Here is a 19,121-nt window from a genome sequence, read left to right as displayed (position 1 = left end):
GGGCGCTATCAGAATCATGGTGCCGCGGTCTTGCTTGAGCTTCAGTAAGGTCTTCCCCACCAAAGGTATGGGAGGATAAGCATACAGGAGGTCGGTCCCCCAATGGAGGAGAAAGGCATCCGACGCTAGCCTGCCGTGTGCCTGAAGTCTGGAACAGAACAGAGGCAGCTTGTGGTTGGTCTGAGAGGCGAAAAGGTCCACCGAGGGGGTGCCCCACGCTCGGAAGATCTTGCGTACCACTCTGGCATGGAGCGACCACTCGTGGGGTTGCATGACTCTGCTCAGTCTGTCGGCCAGACTGTTGTTTACGCCTGCCAGGTACGTGGCTTGGAGGAGCATGCCGAACCGGCACGCCCAACGCCACATCCCGACGGCCTCCTGGCACAGGGGGCGAGATCCGGTGCCCCCCTGCTTGTTGACGTAATACATTGCAACCTGATTGTCTGTCCGAATTTGGATAATTTGGCAGGACAGCCGATCTCTGAAAGCCTTCAGTGCGTTCCAGATCGCTCGGAGCTCCAGGAGGTTGATCTGCAGATCCTTTTCCTGGAGGGACCACAGACCCTGGGTGTGAAGCCCATCGACATGGGCTCCCCACCCCAGGCGAGATGCATCCGTCATCAGCACTTTCACGGGCTGCGGAATTTGGAATGGACGTCCCAGGGTCAAATTGGTCCGGATGGTCCACCAGAGCAGTGAAGTGCGGCAACTGGTGGAGAGGCGGATGACATCTTCTAGATTCCCGGTGGCTTGGAACCACTGGGAAGCTAGGGTCCATTGAGCAGATCTCATGTGAAGATGAGCCATGGGAGTCACATGAACTGTGGAGGCCATATGACCCAGAAGTCTCAACATCTGCCGAGCTGTGATCTGCTGAGACGCTCTGGTCTGCGAAGCCAGGGCCAAGAGGTTGGTGGCCCTCGCTTCGGGAAGGTAGGCCTGAGCCGTCTGGGAATTCAGCAGCGCTCCTATGAATTCCAGAGACTGAGTTGGCTGGAGATGGGACTTTGGGTAATTTATCACAAACCCCAGCAGCTCCAGAAGTGAATAGTGCACTGCATGGACCAGAGGGCTCCTGCCTCCGAGGTGTTCTTGACCAGCCAATCGTCGAGATATGGGAACACGTGCACTCCCAGCTTGCGTAGGTAGGCCGCTACCACCACGAGGCACTTGGTAAACACTCGTGGGGCAGAGGCGAGCCCAAAGGGCAGCACACAATACTGAAAGTGCCGTGCGCCCAGGCGGAATCTGAGATACTGTCTGTGAGCTGGCAGTATCGGTATGTGAGTATATGCGTCCTTTAAATCCAGGGAACATAGCCAATCGTTTTTCTGAATCATTGGCAGAAGGGTGCCCAAGGAAAGCATCCTGAACTTTTCTTTGACCAGGAATTTGTTCAGGCCTCTCAGGTCTAGGATGGGACGCATCCCCCCTGTTTTCTTTTCCACAAGGAAGTACCTGGAATAGAATCCCTGCCCTTCCTGCCCGGGTGGTACGGGCTCGACCGCATTGGCGCTGAGAAGGGCGGAGAGTTCCTCTGCAAGTACCTGCTTGTGATGGGAGCTGAAAGACTGAGCTCCCGGGGGACAATTTGGAGGCAGGGAGGCCAAATTCAGGGCGTATCCGCACCGCACTATTTGGAGAACCCACTGGTCGGAGGTTATGAGAGGCCACCTTTGGTGAAAGAATTTTAACCTCCCTCCGACCGGCAGATCGTCCGGTACGGACACTTGTAGGGCGGCTATGTTCCCGTGGATCCAGTCAAAAGCCCGTCCCCGGCTTTTGCTGTGGAGGCGCAGGGGGCTGCTTAGGCGCACGCTGTTGACGAGAACGAGCGCGCTGGGGCTGTCCCTGTGCCTGACGAGGCCTTCGGGCCGGCTGGTTGTACCTACGCTTCGCAAAAGAATAGGGTGCAGCCTGCCGGGCCCGGGAAAAAACGTCCACCTGTGGAGGTGGATGCTGAAGGCGCCCGGTGGGAGAGCTTGTCAAGAGCGGTTTCCCGCTGATGCAGTTGGTCCACCATCTGCTCGACCTTCTCACCGAAAATGTTATCCCCCCGGCAAGGGACGTCAGCCAGTCTCTGCTGGGTGCGGTTGTCCAGGTCAGAGGCACGCAGCCATGAGAGCCTGCGCATCACTATACCTTGGGCCGCAGCACGAGATGCCACGTCACAGGTGTCAAAAATACCCCTGGACAGGAACTTTCTGCACGCCTTCAGCTGCCTGACCACCTCCTGATAAGGCCTGGACTGCTCCGGCGGGAGCTTCTCGACCAGGTCCGCCAGCTGTTGCACATTGGTTTGCATGTGGATGCTCATATAGAGCAGGTATGACTGGATGCGGGTCACGAGCATGGAGGATTGGTAGGCCTTCCTCCCAAACGAGTCCAGAGTGCGAGACTCCCGCCCCGGGGGCGCCGAGGCGGTATCCCTCGAACTCCGTGCCCTCTTGAGAGCAGAATCCACGACCGCTGAGTCATGAGGCAATTGGGGCCGCATGAGCTCTGGGTCAGAGTGGATCCTGTACTGGGACTCTGCTTTCTTGGGAATGGTGGGGTTAGTTAATGGTCGCACCCAGTTCCGGAGCAGCGTCTCCTTCAGGACATTGTGCAGCGGCACCGTGGAGGACTCTCTAGGTGGTGATGGATAGTCGAGGACCTCGAGCATCTCGGCCCTCGGCTCTTCCACAGAGACCACGGGGAAGGGAATGCTGATAGACATATCCCGCACAAAGGAGGCAAAGGAGAGACTCTCAGGAGGTGAGAGCTTCCTCTCCGGTGAAGGCGTGGGGTCCGAGGGAAGGCCCGTAGACTCCTCTGAGGAGAAATATCTAGGGTCCTCCTCTTCCCCCCACGAGTCCTCATCCTCGGTATCAGACATTAGCTCATGTAGCTGAGTCCTGTACCGGGCCCGGCTCGACGTCGAGGCACCGAGGTCTCGGTGTCGTCGAGCGGTGGACTCCCGCGCCGGCAAGCGGCGGCGGTGTCGACAGCCCCGGCGCCGGGCTAGAGCTCGCCGGCGCCCCAGTCATCGGCGCCGAGGGCGCAAGCACCCCCGGCGCCGGCACAGCCTGGCGCATCAGCCCTTCCAGGATCCCCGGAAGGATGGCTCTGAGGCACTCGTCCAGGCCCGCTGCCGGGAAAGGCGGTGGGGCCGGTAAGGGTGTCGGTGCCGGAAGCTGCTGGGGGCCAGGAGACGGCACCGAGGTGCCGGAACCCCGACGCGTCGGTACCTCCACAACCGACGGAGACCTCTCCTCACGACGATGACGCTTCGGCGTCGTCTCCTCTCCGACATCGGGATGCACCGAAGGCGACCGGTGACGACGCTTCTTGTCTTTCTTCCGATGCACGTCACCGGCGCCGGAGGGCATGGAGGAGGAGGAGGTCGATCCCCCTCGGTCTCGAGGTACCGGGTCAGACAGGGTTCGGTCCCGCGGCCCACGAGCTGAGGGCGTGACCGGGGCCGACTGCCCACGCGGCCTCTCACCCCCACTCTCACCGGAAGACCGGCGGGCCGACGGGACCTGTTCTCCTGGGGTCGCTGCCATCGGTGCCGATGTCTCGGGCATCGATACCGGTACCGAAGGGCCGGGCGTCGATACCGATGCCTTCGAGGTCGACGTCGAGGGGCCGGCGCAAGTTCCAAAAAGACGGTCCCGCAGAACTTGCCTCGCAACCTGAGTCCGTTTCCGGAGACCGAGACACAAAGAACACGACTTGAGATTGTGCTCCGGCCCGAGGCACTGGAGGCACCAAGCGTGGGTGTCGGTCTGCGAGATCGGCCGGCCGCAGCGACCACACTTTTTAAGTTCACTCGGGACCTTCGAGGACATCGACGGAAAAATCGCGTCGGCGAAGTCAAAGTCGTCAATGGTGGCTAAAATCACACCACGAAAAACAAACGACCGAGCGGCCACTAGGCCGCAATGTGGCGTCCCCGCTGGAAGCGAGGGAAAAAAGGGAGCGCGTGTCCCACACGCGCAGGGTTTCTTTTTTTTTTTTTTTAAAAGGAAACCGGGCAGTAACTAAAACCGATAAACAAAATTAGAAAAAAAGCACGATCAGCGTATACGCGATCGAACGATCCGGCGGCTGAACAGAGAGAGCGCAAAACACGACTCTCTCCAGGCGCGGAAAAAAAGGAACTGGCGGGAGCGGTCGCGCACGGGCGGGAAGACGGCCGCGCATGCGCGGTGGGCGTGCCCTGCGTGCCGACCGTCCCGCGAAGCTTCTTTCCGGTTGGTGGGGGCTGCCGCGGACGTCACCCCAGTCGTGAGAACAAGCAGCCTGCTTGTCCTCGGAGAAGCCACGTTACAGAACTTAGTTCTTACCTTGAATGTGGCTGAAAGAGGGCATTGTACAGCATTCTGCCAGCTCTGACCTACTGCTCATCTCAGTATCAGGAAGACTCTTTGCCAGTGGGGCACAACCTCTGATCTGCAGTTAACTGTGAGTAAGCGTGCTTATTCCAATAAAGAACGTTTTCGGAGAGATTAGTATTCAGGTGTCAACTGGTGTGCCAATGTTATATAGCAGCAACAAGTCCTAGAGGCCTGCATGTATACAGGTCCCTGGAGCACTTTTAGTGAGTACCGCAGTGCACTTAAGGCAGGTGGACCCAGGCCCATCCCCCCCTACCTGTAACACTTGTGCTGGTAAATGGGAGGTCTCCAAAACCCACTGTACCCACATGTAGGTGCCCCCTTCACCCCTAAGAACTATGATCCCCGCTTCCCTCCGGTGGTCATCTGGTCAGTTGGGGCACTTTTTCCAGAGTTGGTCCTAAAAATAAATGGACCAAGTCCGGCAGGCAAAATGCTCGTTTGAGCCGGTCTCTTTTTTTCCATTATTAGCCGAAGCCGGCCATCTCGTACCCACGCCCCCGCCCTGCCCCTCGTCCCGCCTTCACTACCCTACCAATGCACCCCCTTGAAGGTTGGCTGGCGCCATGACGAAACAGCAGTTGAAGCCGGCCAAAATCGGCTTTCGATAATACCGATTTGGCCAGGATCAGAAGATCGCCGGCGATCTCCCGATTTGTGTCACAAGATCGCCGGCGATCCCTTTCGAAAATAAGCCTGTAACTCTTAAAATCTAGGCACCTAAACCCTTTGAAAACTAGGCTCTAGGTGCATGACATACAATTTAACATGAACAGTTAGCCTAGTTGTATAAGCACCTATATTTTAAAAATGTTAATTTTATTTAAGTGAATAGTTATTTTGATTTTATTCACCTTTTTATTTTGTTGTGCTTTTCATTCTATGTCATTATGTTGCAAATCACTCTTCTGCCTCAGTGAAGGGAAGTTTAGAAAGTAACTACAGATATAATCCATGGTGGTCAGTGTGTTTTATTTTTTTAAAGATGTTCTGTGGGGGGGAAAAATCCAGATATTCATTGGTAGTACCCAAATAGTGGCTACTGCTGAATGTCCAGATATTGGTATGACTGCTTGACACTATCTGGGTAGCCACGATATCCAGCTGCTACCAGGATAGCTTATCCAGTTACACTTAGGACAGCCTTTTTGACATCCTAAGTTATCTAGATAGTTATCTGAGCAGCAGCGTTGAAAATCATCACTACCTGGATAGCTTTGTTCTTAGCCCATGGACCACCCCAGCACTATCTAGATAGTGTCACAATGATTTGTAAAGATATTCAGCGGTACTATCCACAAAGTGCTACTGAATTTCTTACTCAGTGGTATTTATAACAGTACCAAATGTTTTTGAATATTAACCCCTAAACTAAATAAACTATGCTAAAACTAAACTGTGTGGAAAGTCCTATGCATATCCCAAAGAGCTGTCTAGGCTTTTCCAAAGAATTCTAGAAATATTCTGCATTGACACCATAGGATGACATCTCAATTGAGTAGTTCATCATCCTGCTTTTCTTTCAGAAAAATGTTATGTTTATTTAACAGCCTTTATGAAGAGATTCACCCAAGGCAGTGTACAGCTATGTACTCTGTTGTACTGTTAATTATATTGAAGAAGAATAAAGATGTAGTTTTGTAAATAATAAATAAGGTAAATCATTGTTTAGATAGTTTTCAACTGTAAATGTCTTATCCTTTCATCGCAGTATAACAAGACCAATTACACCAATATAAATACACCAAGCCACACTCTTCCTGTTGAGGATACCCTGAAACTCCTGGGTGCTACTATTGACTGAAATCTTACCCTTGATTGCCATGTGAAAAATGTTACAAAGAAAATGTTTTATGCAATGTGGAAGCTTAAAAGAGTGAAACCTTTTTCCCAAGGGAGATATTCCACAAGCTGGTGCATCATTGGTACTGAGCCATCTGGATTACTGCAATTCCATTTACGCAGGATGCAAAGTGCAAACCATTAAGAAACTCCAGACTGCCCAGAACACCGCAGCCAGACTCATATTCGGAAAGAAATATGAAAGCGCCAAACCTCTTAGAGAAAAATTACATTGGCTCCCATTAAAAGATCGAAATGCATTCAAAATCTGCACCTTAACTCATAAAATCATTCATGGAGAGGCCCCATCATATAGGTCAGACCTAATTGACTTACCGACACGAAATACCAAAAGTTCATCACGTACTTTCCTAAACCTCCACTACCCCAATTGCAGAGGTCTTAAATACAAATCAATACATGCATCTAACTTCGCCTACCTTTGCACACAATTATGGAATAAACTACTGAATACTATAAAAACTACGCACGACTTGACAACCTTCTGGAAGTTACTGAAGACGTACCTGCTCAAAGAGACTTACAAAAAGAATCCTCTTTAATGACTTGTTTCCTAATCTATACCAGAACCAACCAATATTGATCCCTTCTGATTTGATTATTTTATCATATTATCATAATTGAACATTACATCTTTTCCTACTCTCACTTGTATGTTATGTATTATCATTTTATTTACCCTACCTACCTGCTATTCTTGTACATTAATTGTAACAATATGCTGAACCTCTTACTCTGTTAATGGTGATGACATTGCTATATAATGTAAGCCACATTGAGCCTGCAAATAGGTGGGAAAATGTGGGATACAAATGCAGCAAATAAATAAATAAAGTGAGAATTTTAAAACAGAAGAACCTTAGTTTTATTTACCTCAGATGCACATTCTTGCAATATCCCCACCACTGGAATTAACATGTTGGCATGAGGTGACTTTAGTAGTCTAGCCAACAAAGGAATTCCTCCAGCCTTACGAATTGCTTCTTTATTCCTGGTGCTTTTACTACAGCTCCAGAGGGCCAGCGCTCCACACCGTGCAACTTCAATATCTTTTTCCTGGTCTGCAGTGAGATTAGCTGATCTTATTGGAGCACAGTCCAATAACCTAACCTAAAATATTTCACAAAAATGACTAATTTTAACTCAAAAATAATTTCAAAACAGAGTATGTTAAATATAATTACCTAATTAGCAAATAACAGTTAAATTAGATTTTCACACAACACACTTATATGAAGAATTAACTTATTGATTGCAATGTGTACTAACCAGCCTCTTTATTCCTCCATATTGTCTTACTGTTCGTCGAGCTCGTCTAAATTTGGCAACATTGCCAATTGTTTCAGCTGCCAAACTCCTCAAATCTTTAGCTGGGGAATCAAGGATTTTGACCATAGTCTGTAAGCCCCCGAGGTCAGCAATAGCACTTCTGATCTGTGAATTACGACTTATTTCCTTTAGGATTTTTAACGAACCAATCTAAATACAGAAAAATATTACCATACAAGAAAAAATTGCATTATATTCATTTCAGGTTGAATGTACCCATAACATGCACGTTGTAAATATATAATGCATACTTCATAAACAGATAATATATATTACATGATGTAGTGGTTATATAATGTAGTCAGTTTTTAAATGCTTAATCTGGTTAACCTGAGAAGTATACAGTTACCCTCCCTGTTGGCTAACAAGCCACCTAATTTATGCAGCCAGTATGTGCAAAAGATATCTCAGTTTTAAAGGGAAATAGATGCACATGCACATATTTGCCGTTTTATTTTTTCATACTTATGAATTTACATTATAAAATAGAATGGAGGATGGAAATTGATATACTACCTTTCTGTGGTTATAATCAAAGGTGTTTACATATTATGCACAGGTGCTATCTGTACAAATCTCATCCAAACTGTGCCCCAGGAATGCTTTGACTAGATTGGACAAACTCATACATGTACATAGTGTATGTGTATAAGTTTATTAACATATGCTAGATACTATTTTAGAAAAGACCATATCTTTGTGTAAAACACTATTTTATGCGTTGAAATGTCTTTTACAATTTTTCCCTAAACCTTTGACTTTAAAATTTTAAGGTACATAAATTTAGCTGAATAGAAAAGGGGTATCTCTGAAGGTGTTCCCTGGGCAGGTTTCAGATTTAACATATTGTAGTTAAAGGTTTCTTCAGGGTTAGCTCTGTGGGATAGCAACTCAGCACTAAATTCCTTTACCTTAAATGAAGACACTGGTGAACTATTTACATGCTTTATTTTCAGGTTCAATAAGAAGCCTCTGATTTAACAAATTAATTGGTGATATTCAGGCCACAGCAGACAGCGGTTTTAAAGCTGCTGACAGTTGTATGCTGAGTTACACCTAGATATTCAATGCCAGGCCATGTCCTGACAGCAGCATTGAGGGAGCTACCATTAAGATGTGTTATTTGACTGTTAACCCCAGTTATTAGTAACTAGGTCTCATTGCATAAAATGGAACCTATGCTAAAATAGTACAAGTTAGAGGTAAAAAAATATGTCTTAATGGTAGCCCACATTGATAACTATGCTCCTGAATATCCGGGTCTTCAGCAGACCCAGAAATCAAGTGGCTTGTATATTCCTTCGGAAGGAAGTAACACAGGCTGTCGGCTGATATTCAGTGCACCTACCTGCATACCTAACCGGGCAAAGACAGGACTGCTTTTTATGCACTTATATCTGTCTGTATAACTTCTGAGTCTCCCGACTCCACCACTGAACCATCCCAGCACAGCCCATATTGTGCCTGGGCAGCAGAGCCAATATTCAGCAGCACTGCCCGTTTATAAATATGTTAAAAAGCAGTGGCTCTAGCACAGACCCCTGGGGATCTATTTTTTAACCAGTTTTTAATCCACAAAAGGACATTACTTCCTATTCCATGACTTTCTAATTTCCTCAGGAGTCTTTCATGAGGGGCTTTGTCAAATGCCTTTTGAAAACCCAGATTCACAATACTGACCACCTCACCTTTATCCACATGACTCACAAGCACACTCATGAGTGACAGTCATTTTCAAAATTTAGTTTTACTAAAAGCAAAGCGCATTGAATTGTAGAACAATAAAGTTGTTGGAAGAAAAATGTTAATAATTGTTGTATTCAATGTAGTTGCAGTACTTTTAATTTTTACTCAAAAAGTAGTATATTAGGCCAATGGTTCCCAAACCTGATCCTGGAGGCAAACCAGCCAGTCAGGTTTTCAGGATATCCACAATGAATATTCATGAGAGAGATTTGCATGCACTGCCTTCACTGCATGCGGATCTCTCTCATGAATATTCATTGTGGATATCCTGAAAACCTGACTAGCTAGGATGCCTCCAGGACCAGGTTTGGGAACCACTGTATTAGGCAATACCTTAAGTGTAAATTATTTTGTGTATTCTTCACTGTAGTTTTACTTAAGTATTAAAATATATATTATTTTTACTTTTACTTGAGTACTTTAACATAGTACTTTGAACAACACTAGGCTTGAAAGCAGCAGTTCCTGTCTCACAAGGACTTCAAAGCAGCAGTTCATGTTCCACAAGGAAAACTTCACCTCAGATAAGGTGAACATATGTGTGTGCACAGGGGGAAGGGGGGGGGGGAATGTTGACACACTGTAAGCATCTTTTTGTTGTGGCAGGGCAAAGGCTCAGCACTTACACCACACAAAAGGTTAGGATCTGCCATGGTGATAGAGGACTGTTCCAGTGCCTCATAGTACAAGGGACTGTGAGCAGAATGATCAACACGCTGAGAATTAGACAGGATCACAGAAGGGAACCACTTGGGAGGTAGCAGGTGTAGAGACGGAGAGGTTTCAGATGACAGACCTGGTGAGCAGAAATGGCAATCAGGCTTATAGACGCTCTCAGCTCTCTCGCAGTCAGCACAGGAACATGCGGAGGCAGAACTTATTTGAGCTTTAAAGGTGGTCTAATTCTTGACATTCATCTGATGTTAGATGTACGTCGACATGCTATTCGGAATCGGGAAGAGACATTGCTGACACAGCAACACTCTCCAGCACGGGCCTCAACACATCACTGCTGGTCGTATACGTTTTTGTGGCTTAAACGTTTTGTCTTGCCCTTTTGTAAAATATCAGCTTATACATTCTGGCTGCTTTTGCTTATAATTGTGCTGAGATTGGGATGTTTAAAGCACAAACAGCACTTCTAAAATGACCGCAACAGCCAATCTCTTTTATTAAAGGCTGGAATAATGATGCTCAGTGAAATAATCTTGAACATTCTGCTTAACAGAAATTTGTTCAAGCCTCCTGGAGCTAGGATGGAATGGAATCATTTGGTCTTTTTTGGGAGCAGGGTAATTACTGTTATGTTATATTATGTTATATCATGTCTTCTATTCTGCCACTACCTCCACAGTTCAGAGCAGATTACATTAACAAGATGCTGAACCACTAGGTCCAGGAATTACATCACAAAATAGACAACAGGACCACTATACTATGACACAGTGAAATAAAAAATATATAATGATCAGTAATTAATCAAGATTTGAATTTGAGAGGCCAAATTTGTCAAAAAAAACAGAGCCTTCAGATTTTTCCTGAAACTTAGATAATGTCTGCAGGCCCTAAGAAATAAAGGTAATGAATTCCAAATTTCTGCCGTTTGGTACTGTAATGATGCAGTAAAGTGTTTGATTGAGTTTAACTTAGTAGCTTTCGGAAAATGCAACAGGATTCCAAGTGTCATACCTTGAGGTGACAATCTTGCAGCAATACTAATAAGTTCATCACATCTAAAGGGGCTTCCTCTGTCAAAATTTTAAAAACCATAGTACACAGCTTGAAGTGGATCTGTGTCCTGATCGGCAACTATGCCTCTATTTCTGTATGGAACAGGAATAACTTCATATGTCAGTAAATGGGAAGATATATCCTTTACAGCAGGCCCTAAAGCAAAAAAGGATTTAAACACCCTATCAGTGGAGAATTTTCCAAGTTCTTAATTAATTTAATTTGTAGCTTTTCTTTTCAATTTAGAATCCAGTGTCAGAAATTATAAATTCTAATGAACAGATAGATTTATATTAAGGGTGAATCTTCTGCATAAAATGTCACCACCCCAAACTTTTCTCCTGGAATACTGGCAATGTGCTTTAGATCCAGTTTAAACCCATCCCTAATGTTGGCAGAGTCACCATGTAGGGTTCTGAGCTTCTTAGATCACAAGGGCATAATCTTGCTCAGTGGTAGACTTGAATGAGTGGATGGAGGTCAGGGTCTTCCTCATGGATCCATTCTCAAACCTCCCTGAGTTGAATGGTAGATTGATGATGGCTGGCTGGAGAGAACATTTTGAGTATCAAACAATGGGCTTTTATCAAATTCACTGCTATTTTGATCCATTTTCTCTATTGCAGAGCATGTTTATGACTCTTTTTTGTACATTCTATCTGAAGTCTACAACTACAAGAATCTGTGGGCACCAACAGCCATATGGAAGCTCTTGATGTCATGTCAAAATTATTGTAGGTCAGACTAGATGTTTCTCAAAACTTTTCTTTGCTGTTTAACAGACAATGACATTTCTCTTATTTCTCCTCAGGGAGACACACTAAGAATTTATTTGCCCCTTCCAGTACAACATTCATATACTCAACCATGATGATCTGTTAGCCTGCTATGTGAGAGCTGAGCATAGCATTCTGAAATAACCTCCTCCTGGAAAGATCCAGGCTCAGATCAACAACCCAGATGCGCTTTCCACAGCAGATTCAACAACCACAGACTAGTGTAGCAACTAGGGTTGTACCGAATATCTGTATTCAATTCAGCCCTGAATAGGTCTCATGCATTATACCAATGGTCTCTAACTGTTCTCATACCTCATACTAACATTATCGGCTTTTGTCTCACCTAGAATGTAAACCATAATGAACCCTGGAAAGGGGATATTAGTAGCATACAAGAATTGATTTGATTTGAATACGTTATTTGTATTCGGCTGAATAGTGATTTAAATTCGAATATGAATAATCCAGAGCTCTATTATTTTAAATCTTACTGAAATAAACACGATATCTGATTTCATGTTGCTTCTTTATTTGTTATGTTAAAATTCAATGCCCATTATTCATATTTGGTATTTGTATTTGACCGAATAATATTTTTCATTATTTGTATTCGGCCAAATAGTAAAATATGCTATTCGGTACAGCTCTAGTAGCAACTGAAACTTGTTGACCAGGGGAGCTGATTGGAAACAGTACTTTGTGTCAGTGTCTTCTTATCTACAAGTGGTACTGAGAGTGGATTTTCCCACATTCTAATCTGTAGATCCTATAAGCTCATGGAAAGGCACTGATATCTATTTTTTAGGAACAGTGCAAAATCTAAGGACGTTGAGTAAACCTGCTCTTGGCTCATCCTTTATCTCCATATAACCCCTGCTCTGAGGTGGTTGCCTAGGCTATACCTGGGATAGCTGGACAAGGGGGGTGCACATTATTATTTATTGGTTGTAAACCCAGGGCAGGACCAAGATTTCCCCGGGAGGCCAAGCAAGCTCTGCATCAGATTTCACACTTCTTTGAATAAGTGAGACCACACCAGTTCTTTTGCTGAAACCAGATTCTTTACTGTCCTTCAGTTGATGAAGCTATAGCTACAACTGTTGAAAAAATATGGCCAACTATATACAATAGATGCTGTCCTCCCTGCAAGTCATACACAAAACACAAACAAAACAGACACTCCTTGTTCTCCTTGGTATTCAATTCAGCTCACCAGATAGGTGAGGGGCATGGCATGCACAGTTCTTTACGCTTGCTGTTCTTGGTAAGCAGATGTTAGCTGTTACAAAGGGTTAATCAGATGGTCAACACTTAAGCTCCTATGTATCTAGAAGATAGACACAGTGGCTCTGCAGTGATTACTTTATCACATTTACAAACAGTTCTTTATTCTCCTGCATGCTCTTGTTGAAAACAGGAGGATGCCTAGATGGCACAGCACCTACTCTGAATTAATCCTCTCTCCTTTACCTGGATGGGAAGATTCCCCATACTCCCCACTAAAACAAGCCAGCAACTGAGTTTCAGATCTGATGCTTATCCCTTGGTCCAATGAATCTTTGCTCAGCAGCAAGTGTCCTCAGAGTGCCAATGGGTGGGGGTATAGCAGGCTGATTCTGCTCTCAGGTTACATCATCAGGCTGGGCAGGAGGGATCTCCCTCATAGCACTGGGTCAAAGGTGGGAGATGGAACCCAAGACAAATTAGGTGGGGAAACAGAAGGCTTCCTTCCCCCTATTTCTACAAACCCTCTTACTGTGCCACAAGCTTCCAGAGACTTTTCCACTTCCCCCCTAGTTCTCTCCCTCTCTGGAAGCTTCTAGTGCCAGAACAAGTGATATCCTGACAGGTACTGGAAACAGTGAGTTCACAGAAAGGCCACAGAAAAAAAGGTAAAATTATGTATCATACCTGATAATTTTCTTTCCATTAATCATAGCTGATCAATCCATAGACTGGTGGGTTGTGTCCATCTACCAGCAGGTGGAGATAGAGAGCAATCCTTTTGCCTCCCTATATGTGGTCATGTGCTGCCGGAAACTCCTCAGTATGTCGATATCCAAGCTCCATCCGCAGGACTCAGCACTTAGAGAATTACACCCACAAAGGGACACTCTGCCCAGCTCACCACCGCCGAAACGGGGGAGGGGAATTAACCCAGCTCATCCCCACACAAGTGGGGGAGGGGAATCCGTCCAGCTCATCCCCGCGGAGCGGGGGAGGGACACCACCCCGCCGATGCGGGGGGATCTGGCTTATCCTGCAACCGCAACCGCGGGAGGAGCTGACTGACCCTAACACCGCCGAAGCGGGAGGGGTACAAAGCTGCCCTACAGCCGCACGAAGCGGGAGGGAGCGCCGGCAGAATTTATGTCTCAATCCAGCCCTGTAAAACGGAGGGGAGAGGAATGCAGCAGCTCACTGTAACACAAACTCGTCTCAACTCTTGAAGAATCCAATTGAAAAAACTTGAACACGAAGTCCTCCTGAACAGGAACTAAAGACTAAAGTTGAATCTGAAATGCAACCAGAATATAAACAGTACAGATATCTGGGAGGGGCTATGGATTGATCAGCTATGATTAATGGAAAGAAAATTATCAGGTATGATACATAATTTTACCTTTTTTTCTGTGGCCTTTCTGTGAACTCACTGTTTCCAGTACCTGTCAGGATATCACTTGTTCTACCTTCCATATCATCATGCTGATCAATCCATAGACTGGTGGGATGTACCGAAGCAGTACTCACCCAGGGCGGGACATTGAAATCCCTGACCGCAACACTGAAGCTCCAAACCGGGCCTCCGCCCGAGCAGCCGCAGTCAAGCGGTAATGCCTGGAGAAGGTATGGGCCGATGCCCAAGTTGCCGCCTTGCAAATCTCTTCCAAGGAGACGGACCCGGCCTCTGCCATCGAGGCCGCCTGAGCTCTAGAGGAGTGAGCCTTCAGCTGAATAGGCGGCACCTTCCCCGCGGCCACATAAGCCGCTGCAATGGCTTCCTTGACCCATCTTGCCACTGTAGGCTTAGCAGCCTGCAGACCCTTACGAGGACCTGCAAACAGGACAAACAGATGATCCGATTTCCGGAAATCATTGGTCACTTCCAAGTATCTGATGATGACTCGTCTCACATCCAGATATTTGAGAGCAGAGTATTCCTCTGGGAAGTCCTCCCTACGAAAGGAAGGGAGACAGAGCTGCTGATTCACATGGAAGCGAGAAACAATCTTGGGCAGGAAGGAAGGCACTGTGCGAATAGTCACTCCTGCCTCAGTGAACTGCAGAAAAGGCTCTCGACATGAGAGTGCCTGGAGCTCGGAAACTCTTCTGGCTGAAGTGATAGCCACCAAAAAGACTGCTTTCAACGTCAGGTCTTTCAGAGATGCCCTTGACAAGGGTTCAAAAGGCGGCTTCTGCAAGGCTCTTAGCACCAGGTTGAGATTCCACGCAGGCACCACTGAGCGCGGAGGAGGGCGCAGGTGATTAACTCCCTTGAGAAAACGTACCACATCTGGCTGCGAAGCCAGGGAAGCACCCTTCAGGCGGCCCCTGAAGCAAGTCAGAGCCGCTACCTGGACTTTAAGGGAACTGAGCGACAGGCCTTTCTCCAGACCTTCTTGCAGGAACGCCAGCACTGAAGAAATCGAAGCAGTGAAGGGAGAAAGTGAGCCTGCTGCACACCACGCTGCAAAGGTACGCCAAACCCTGGCGTAAGCAGTAGAAGTAGAGCGCTTCCTCGCTCTCAGCATAGTGGCGATGACCTTGTCTGAGAAGCCCTTCTTCCTCAGACGCTGCCGCTCAATAGCCAGGCCGTAAGACCAAAGGGGGAGGGATCCTCCATCACTACGGGACCCTGATGCAACAGGTCCTGCTCCACTGGCAGTCGCAGAGGGTCGTCCACTGAGAGCCTGATCAAGTCCGCATACCAGGGACGTCTGGGCCAGTCTGGACCCATCAGGATTATCCGGCCCGGATGCTTTGCCACCCGGTCTAGTACCCTGCCCAACATGGGCCAGGCCGGGAACACATAGAGAAGCTCTTGTGTCGGCCACTGTTGGAGAAGAGCATCTACTCCCAGAGATCGAGGGTCCCGTCCTCTGCTGAAAAAGCGCGGCACTTGGCAATTGGCCGATGACGCCATCAGATCTAGGCTCGGCTGGCCCCAGCGCTTCGTGATGTCCAAGAATGCCTGAGCCGATAACTGCCGCTCTCCGAGATCCAAGGTATGGCGACTGAGAAAGTCCGCCTTGACATTCATGACTCCGGCAATGTGGGCCACTGACAGCTGTTCCAGGCTTGCTTCCGCCCACTGGCATAGATTCATGGCTTCCTTGGCTAGAGGGGCGCTCTTGGTACCTCCCTGGCGGTTGACATAGGCCACAGCCGTGGCATTGTCCGACAGGACCCGTACTGGCTTCAACGCCAGTACCGGGAGGAACTCCAAAAGCGCCAACCGAATGGCTCTGAGTTCCAGGAGGTTGATAGACCACTTTGCCTCTGCAGGAGACCAGAGCCCCTGCGCTGTCCTTCCCATGCAGTGGGCTCCCCAGCCCGTCAGACAACTTATCTGTCTTCATCCACCAGCTCAGCGCCTTGCGCACTGCTGGGTCCAAGGGAAGGCGCACAGTATAATCCTCCGACACCGGAGTCCAGCGCTGCAGCAGAGAGAGTTGTAGTGGTCTCATATGAGCCCTGGCCCAGGGCACTACTTCCATCGTGGCCATCATAGAGCCCAACAGCTGCACATAGTCCCAAGCCCGAAGCGGAGAGGCTACTAGGAACTGGTCCACCTGAGCCTGAAGTTTGACAATCCGATTGTCCGGCAGGAACACTCTGCCCACTTGGGTGTCGAATCGAACTCCCAGATACTCCAGGGACTGAGTCGGGCGCAGCTGGCTTTTCTCCCAGTTGATGATCCACCCCAGGGAGCTCAAAAGAGCAATCACCTGGTCCACAGCTTTGCCGCACTCTGCATAAGAGGGGGCTCGGATCAACCAGTCGTCCAGATAAGGATGGATTTGTACTCCTTCCTTTCGCAGGAAGGCCGCGATGACCACCATTACTTTGGAGAAGGTCCGCGGAGCAGTAGCCAACCCGAACGGGAGGGCTCTGAACTGGAAGTGTCGGCCCAGGACTGCAAAACGCAGAAAGCGTTGATGAGGAGGCCAGATGGGAATATGCAAGTACGCTTCCTTGATGTCCAAGGATGCCAGGAACTCCCCTGCCTTCACTGCCGCTATAACAGAGCGGAGAGTCTCCATGCAAAAGTGCCGAACTTTCAAGGCCCGATTGACCCCTTTGAGGTCGAGGATAGGCCGTACAGAACCTCCTTTCTTTGGTAGCACAAAGTAAATGGAGTAACGTCCCTTGCCAAGCTGATTTTCTGGCACCGGAACGACCGCGCCCAGGCGGATCAGATTGTCCAAGGTCTGCTGCACTGCCACAGCTTTGACCGGAGACTTGCAGGGAGAGAGTACAAACCCGTCTCTTAAGGGTCGGCAGAACTCTAGCTTGTAGCCGTCTCTGATGACTTCCAGCACCCAAGCGTCTGAAGTTATCCTGGTCCACTCGCCCAGAAACGAGGACAGGCGTCCTCCAACCTGCACTGGGCCATGGACCAGGACCCCGTCATTGGGTGCGAGACCCTGGGGGAGGACCGGAGGGCGCACCTCCGGGACGGCGGTCTCTGCGAAAGGAATGCTGCTTGGGGGAGAAGTTCCTCTTGAAGGAAGAGGGGGCAGAGGAGCCCGACTTGCCCGGGCGGTACTGACAGGCTTCTTGAAACCGTCCTCTGGAGTTACCGGGGCGAGCACTAGCCCGAGCCCTGACCTCTGGTAACCTCTTGCCCTTAGACGTGCCGAGATCGGTCACAATTTTGTCCAGCTCGACCCCAAAGAGCAGCTTGCCTTTAAAAGGCAACTTAGCCAGGCGGGACATAGAGGCGTGGTCCACAGACCAATGTTTCAGCCAAAGCCACCGCCGTGCAGAGACTGTCTGAGCCATACCTTTAGCCGAGGCTCTCAAGACATCATACAGTAAGTCTGCCAAATAAGCCAAGCCCGATTCCAGGGCCGGCCAATCAGCCCTCAAGGAAGGATCCGAGAGGGAAGCCCGCTGCACAATCGTCAGGCACGCCCTGGCCACGTAGGAGCCGCAAACTGAGGCCTACAAACTTAAGGCACCCGCCTCAAAAGGACGACCTTAAGGCCGCCTCCAATCTTCTGTCTTGGGCGTCCTTTAGGGCCGTGCCACCTTCCACCGGCAACGCCGTTTTCTTAGTCACCGCAGTGATTAAAGAATCCACGGTAGGCCAAAGAAAGGCCTCCCGTTCACTTTCAGGCAAAGGATAGAGGCGGGACAAAGCCCTAGCCACTTTAAGGCTCGCTTCCGGGACATCCCATTGAGCCGAAATTAAGGTGTGCATGGCATCATGCACGTGGAAGGTTCTAGGCGGGCACTTCGTCCCCAGCATAATGGCGGAGCCAACAGGGGCTGAGGGAGAGACGTCCTCTGGAGAGGAAATCTTCAAAATGCTCATGGCCTGCAGTAACAGGTTGGGCAAATCCTCTGAGCGAAAGATCTGTGCTGCAGAGGGGTCATCCGCTCCATCCGAGCGGGAATCCGTCTCCTCCAATGAATCCCCAAAGGACCGTTGGGAGAACTCAGATACGCTGCCCTCATCTACATCAGAGGAAACAGAGTCCTCTAAGGCCTGGGAATCCACCCGAGGGCGTTTACTTCCGTGGGCCTCAACCCCTTTATCGGACAAGGGAGAAGGGGCAGCGTTTTGCATAAGAAAGGCCTGATGCAGCAGCAAAATAAACTCGGGGGAGAAACCCCCCAGACTGTGCACTTCAGCAGCCTGGGCCACAGCCCTAGACGCACCCTCAACCGGCGCTCGCAAGAGTGGGGGAGAAACATGCTGCGCATCCAAGATGGCGTCCGGCGCGACACTCCGAGAAGGAGCCGCGCGGGAAGAACGGCGCTTAACTTTAGCCGCTTTTTTGCCGTCGCCCAAATCAAGGGCGGCCATGGCATTAACGTCTCCCAGCTCAAGGGTGGCCCAAGAAGAAGCCGTCCGAGCAGCGTGGCCGGCCAAGATGGCGGAGGCGAGCAGCGGGGGATGGGCGTTTATGGCGGGAAAAACCGCCGCACCAGAGGAAGACCCGGGACACTGACCGGCCTCCGAACTGACACCCAACAAGGGCGAATCAGACTTTAAGACCCCCGCATCCCCGCTAACAGCGCACACGCGGTCCGGGGAGCGATTCTTCGTGCCCTCGCCCTC

At 48.7% G+C, this 19,121-nt stretch overlaps 1 protein-coding gene across 1 annotated transcript in view; it reads right to left on the bottom strand.

Moving 5' to 3' along the window:
* The window catches only part of ARMC4 (armadillo repeat containing 4), a 445,023-nt gene that overhangs the window by 193,374 nt on the left and 232,528 nt on the right, over window positions 1–19,121 (bottom strand). The window contains 2 exon segments of the mRNA XM_030199274.1: window positions 7,119–7,355; window positions 7,515–7,724. Of these exon segments, the coding sequence (XP_030055134.1) occupies window positions 7,119–7,355; window positions 7,515–7,724 (447 nt within the window).

Source organism: Microcaecilia unicolor, chromosome 1, assembly GCF_901765095.1.
Source record: "Microcaecilia unicolor chromosome 1, aMicUni1.1, whole genome shotgun sequence".
NCBI lineage: Eukaryota > Metazoa > Chordata > Amphibia > Gymnophiona > Siphonopidae > Microcaecilia > Microcaecilia unicolor.
This window is presented reverse-complemented; position numbering and strand designations above follow the sequence as displayed.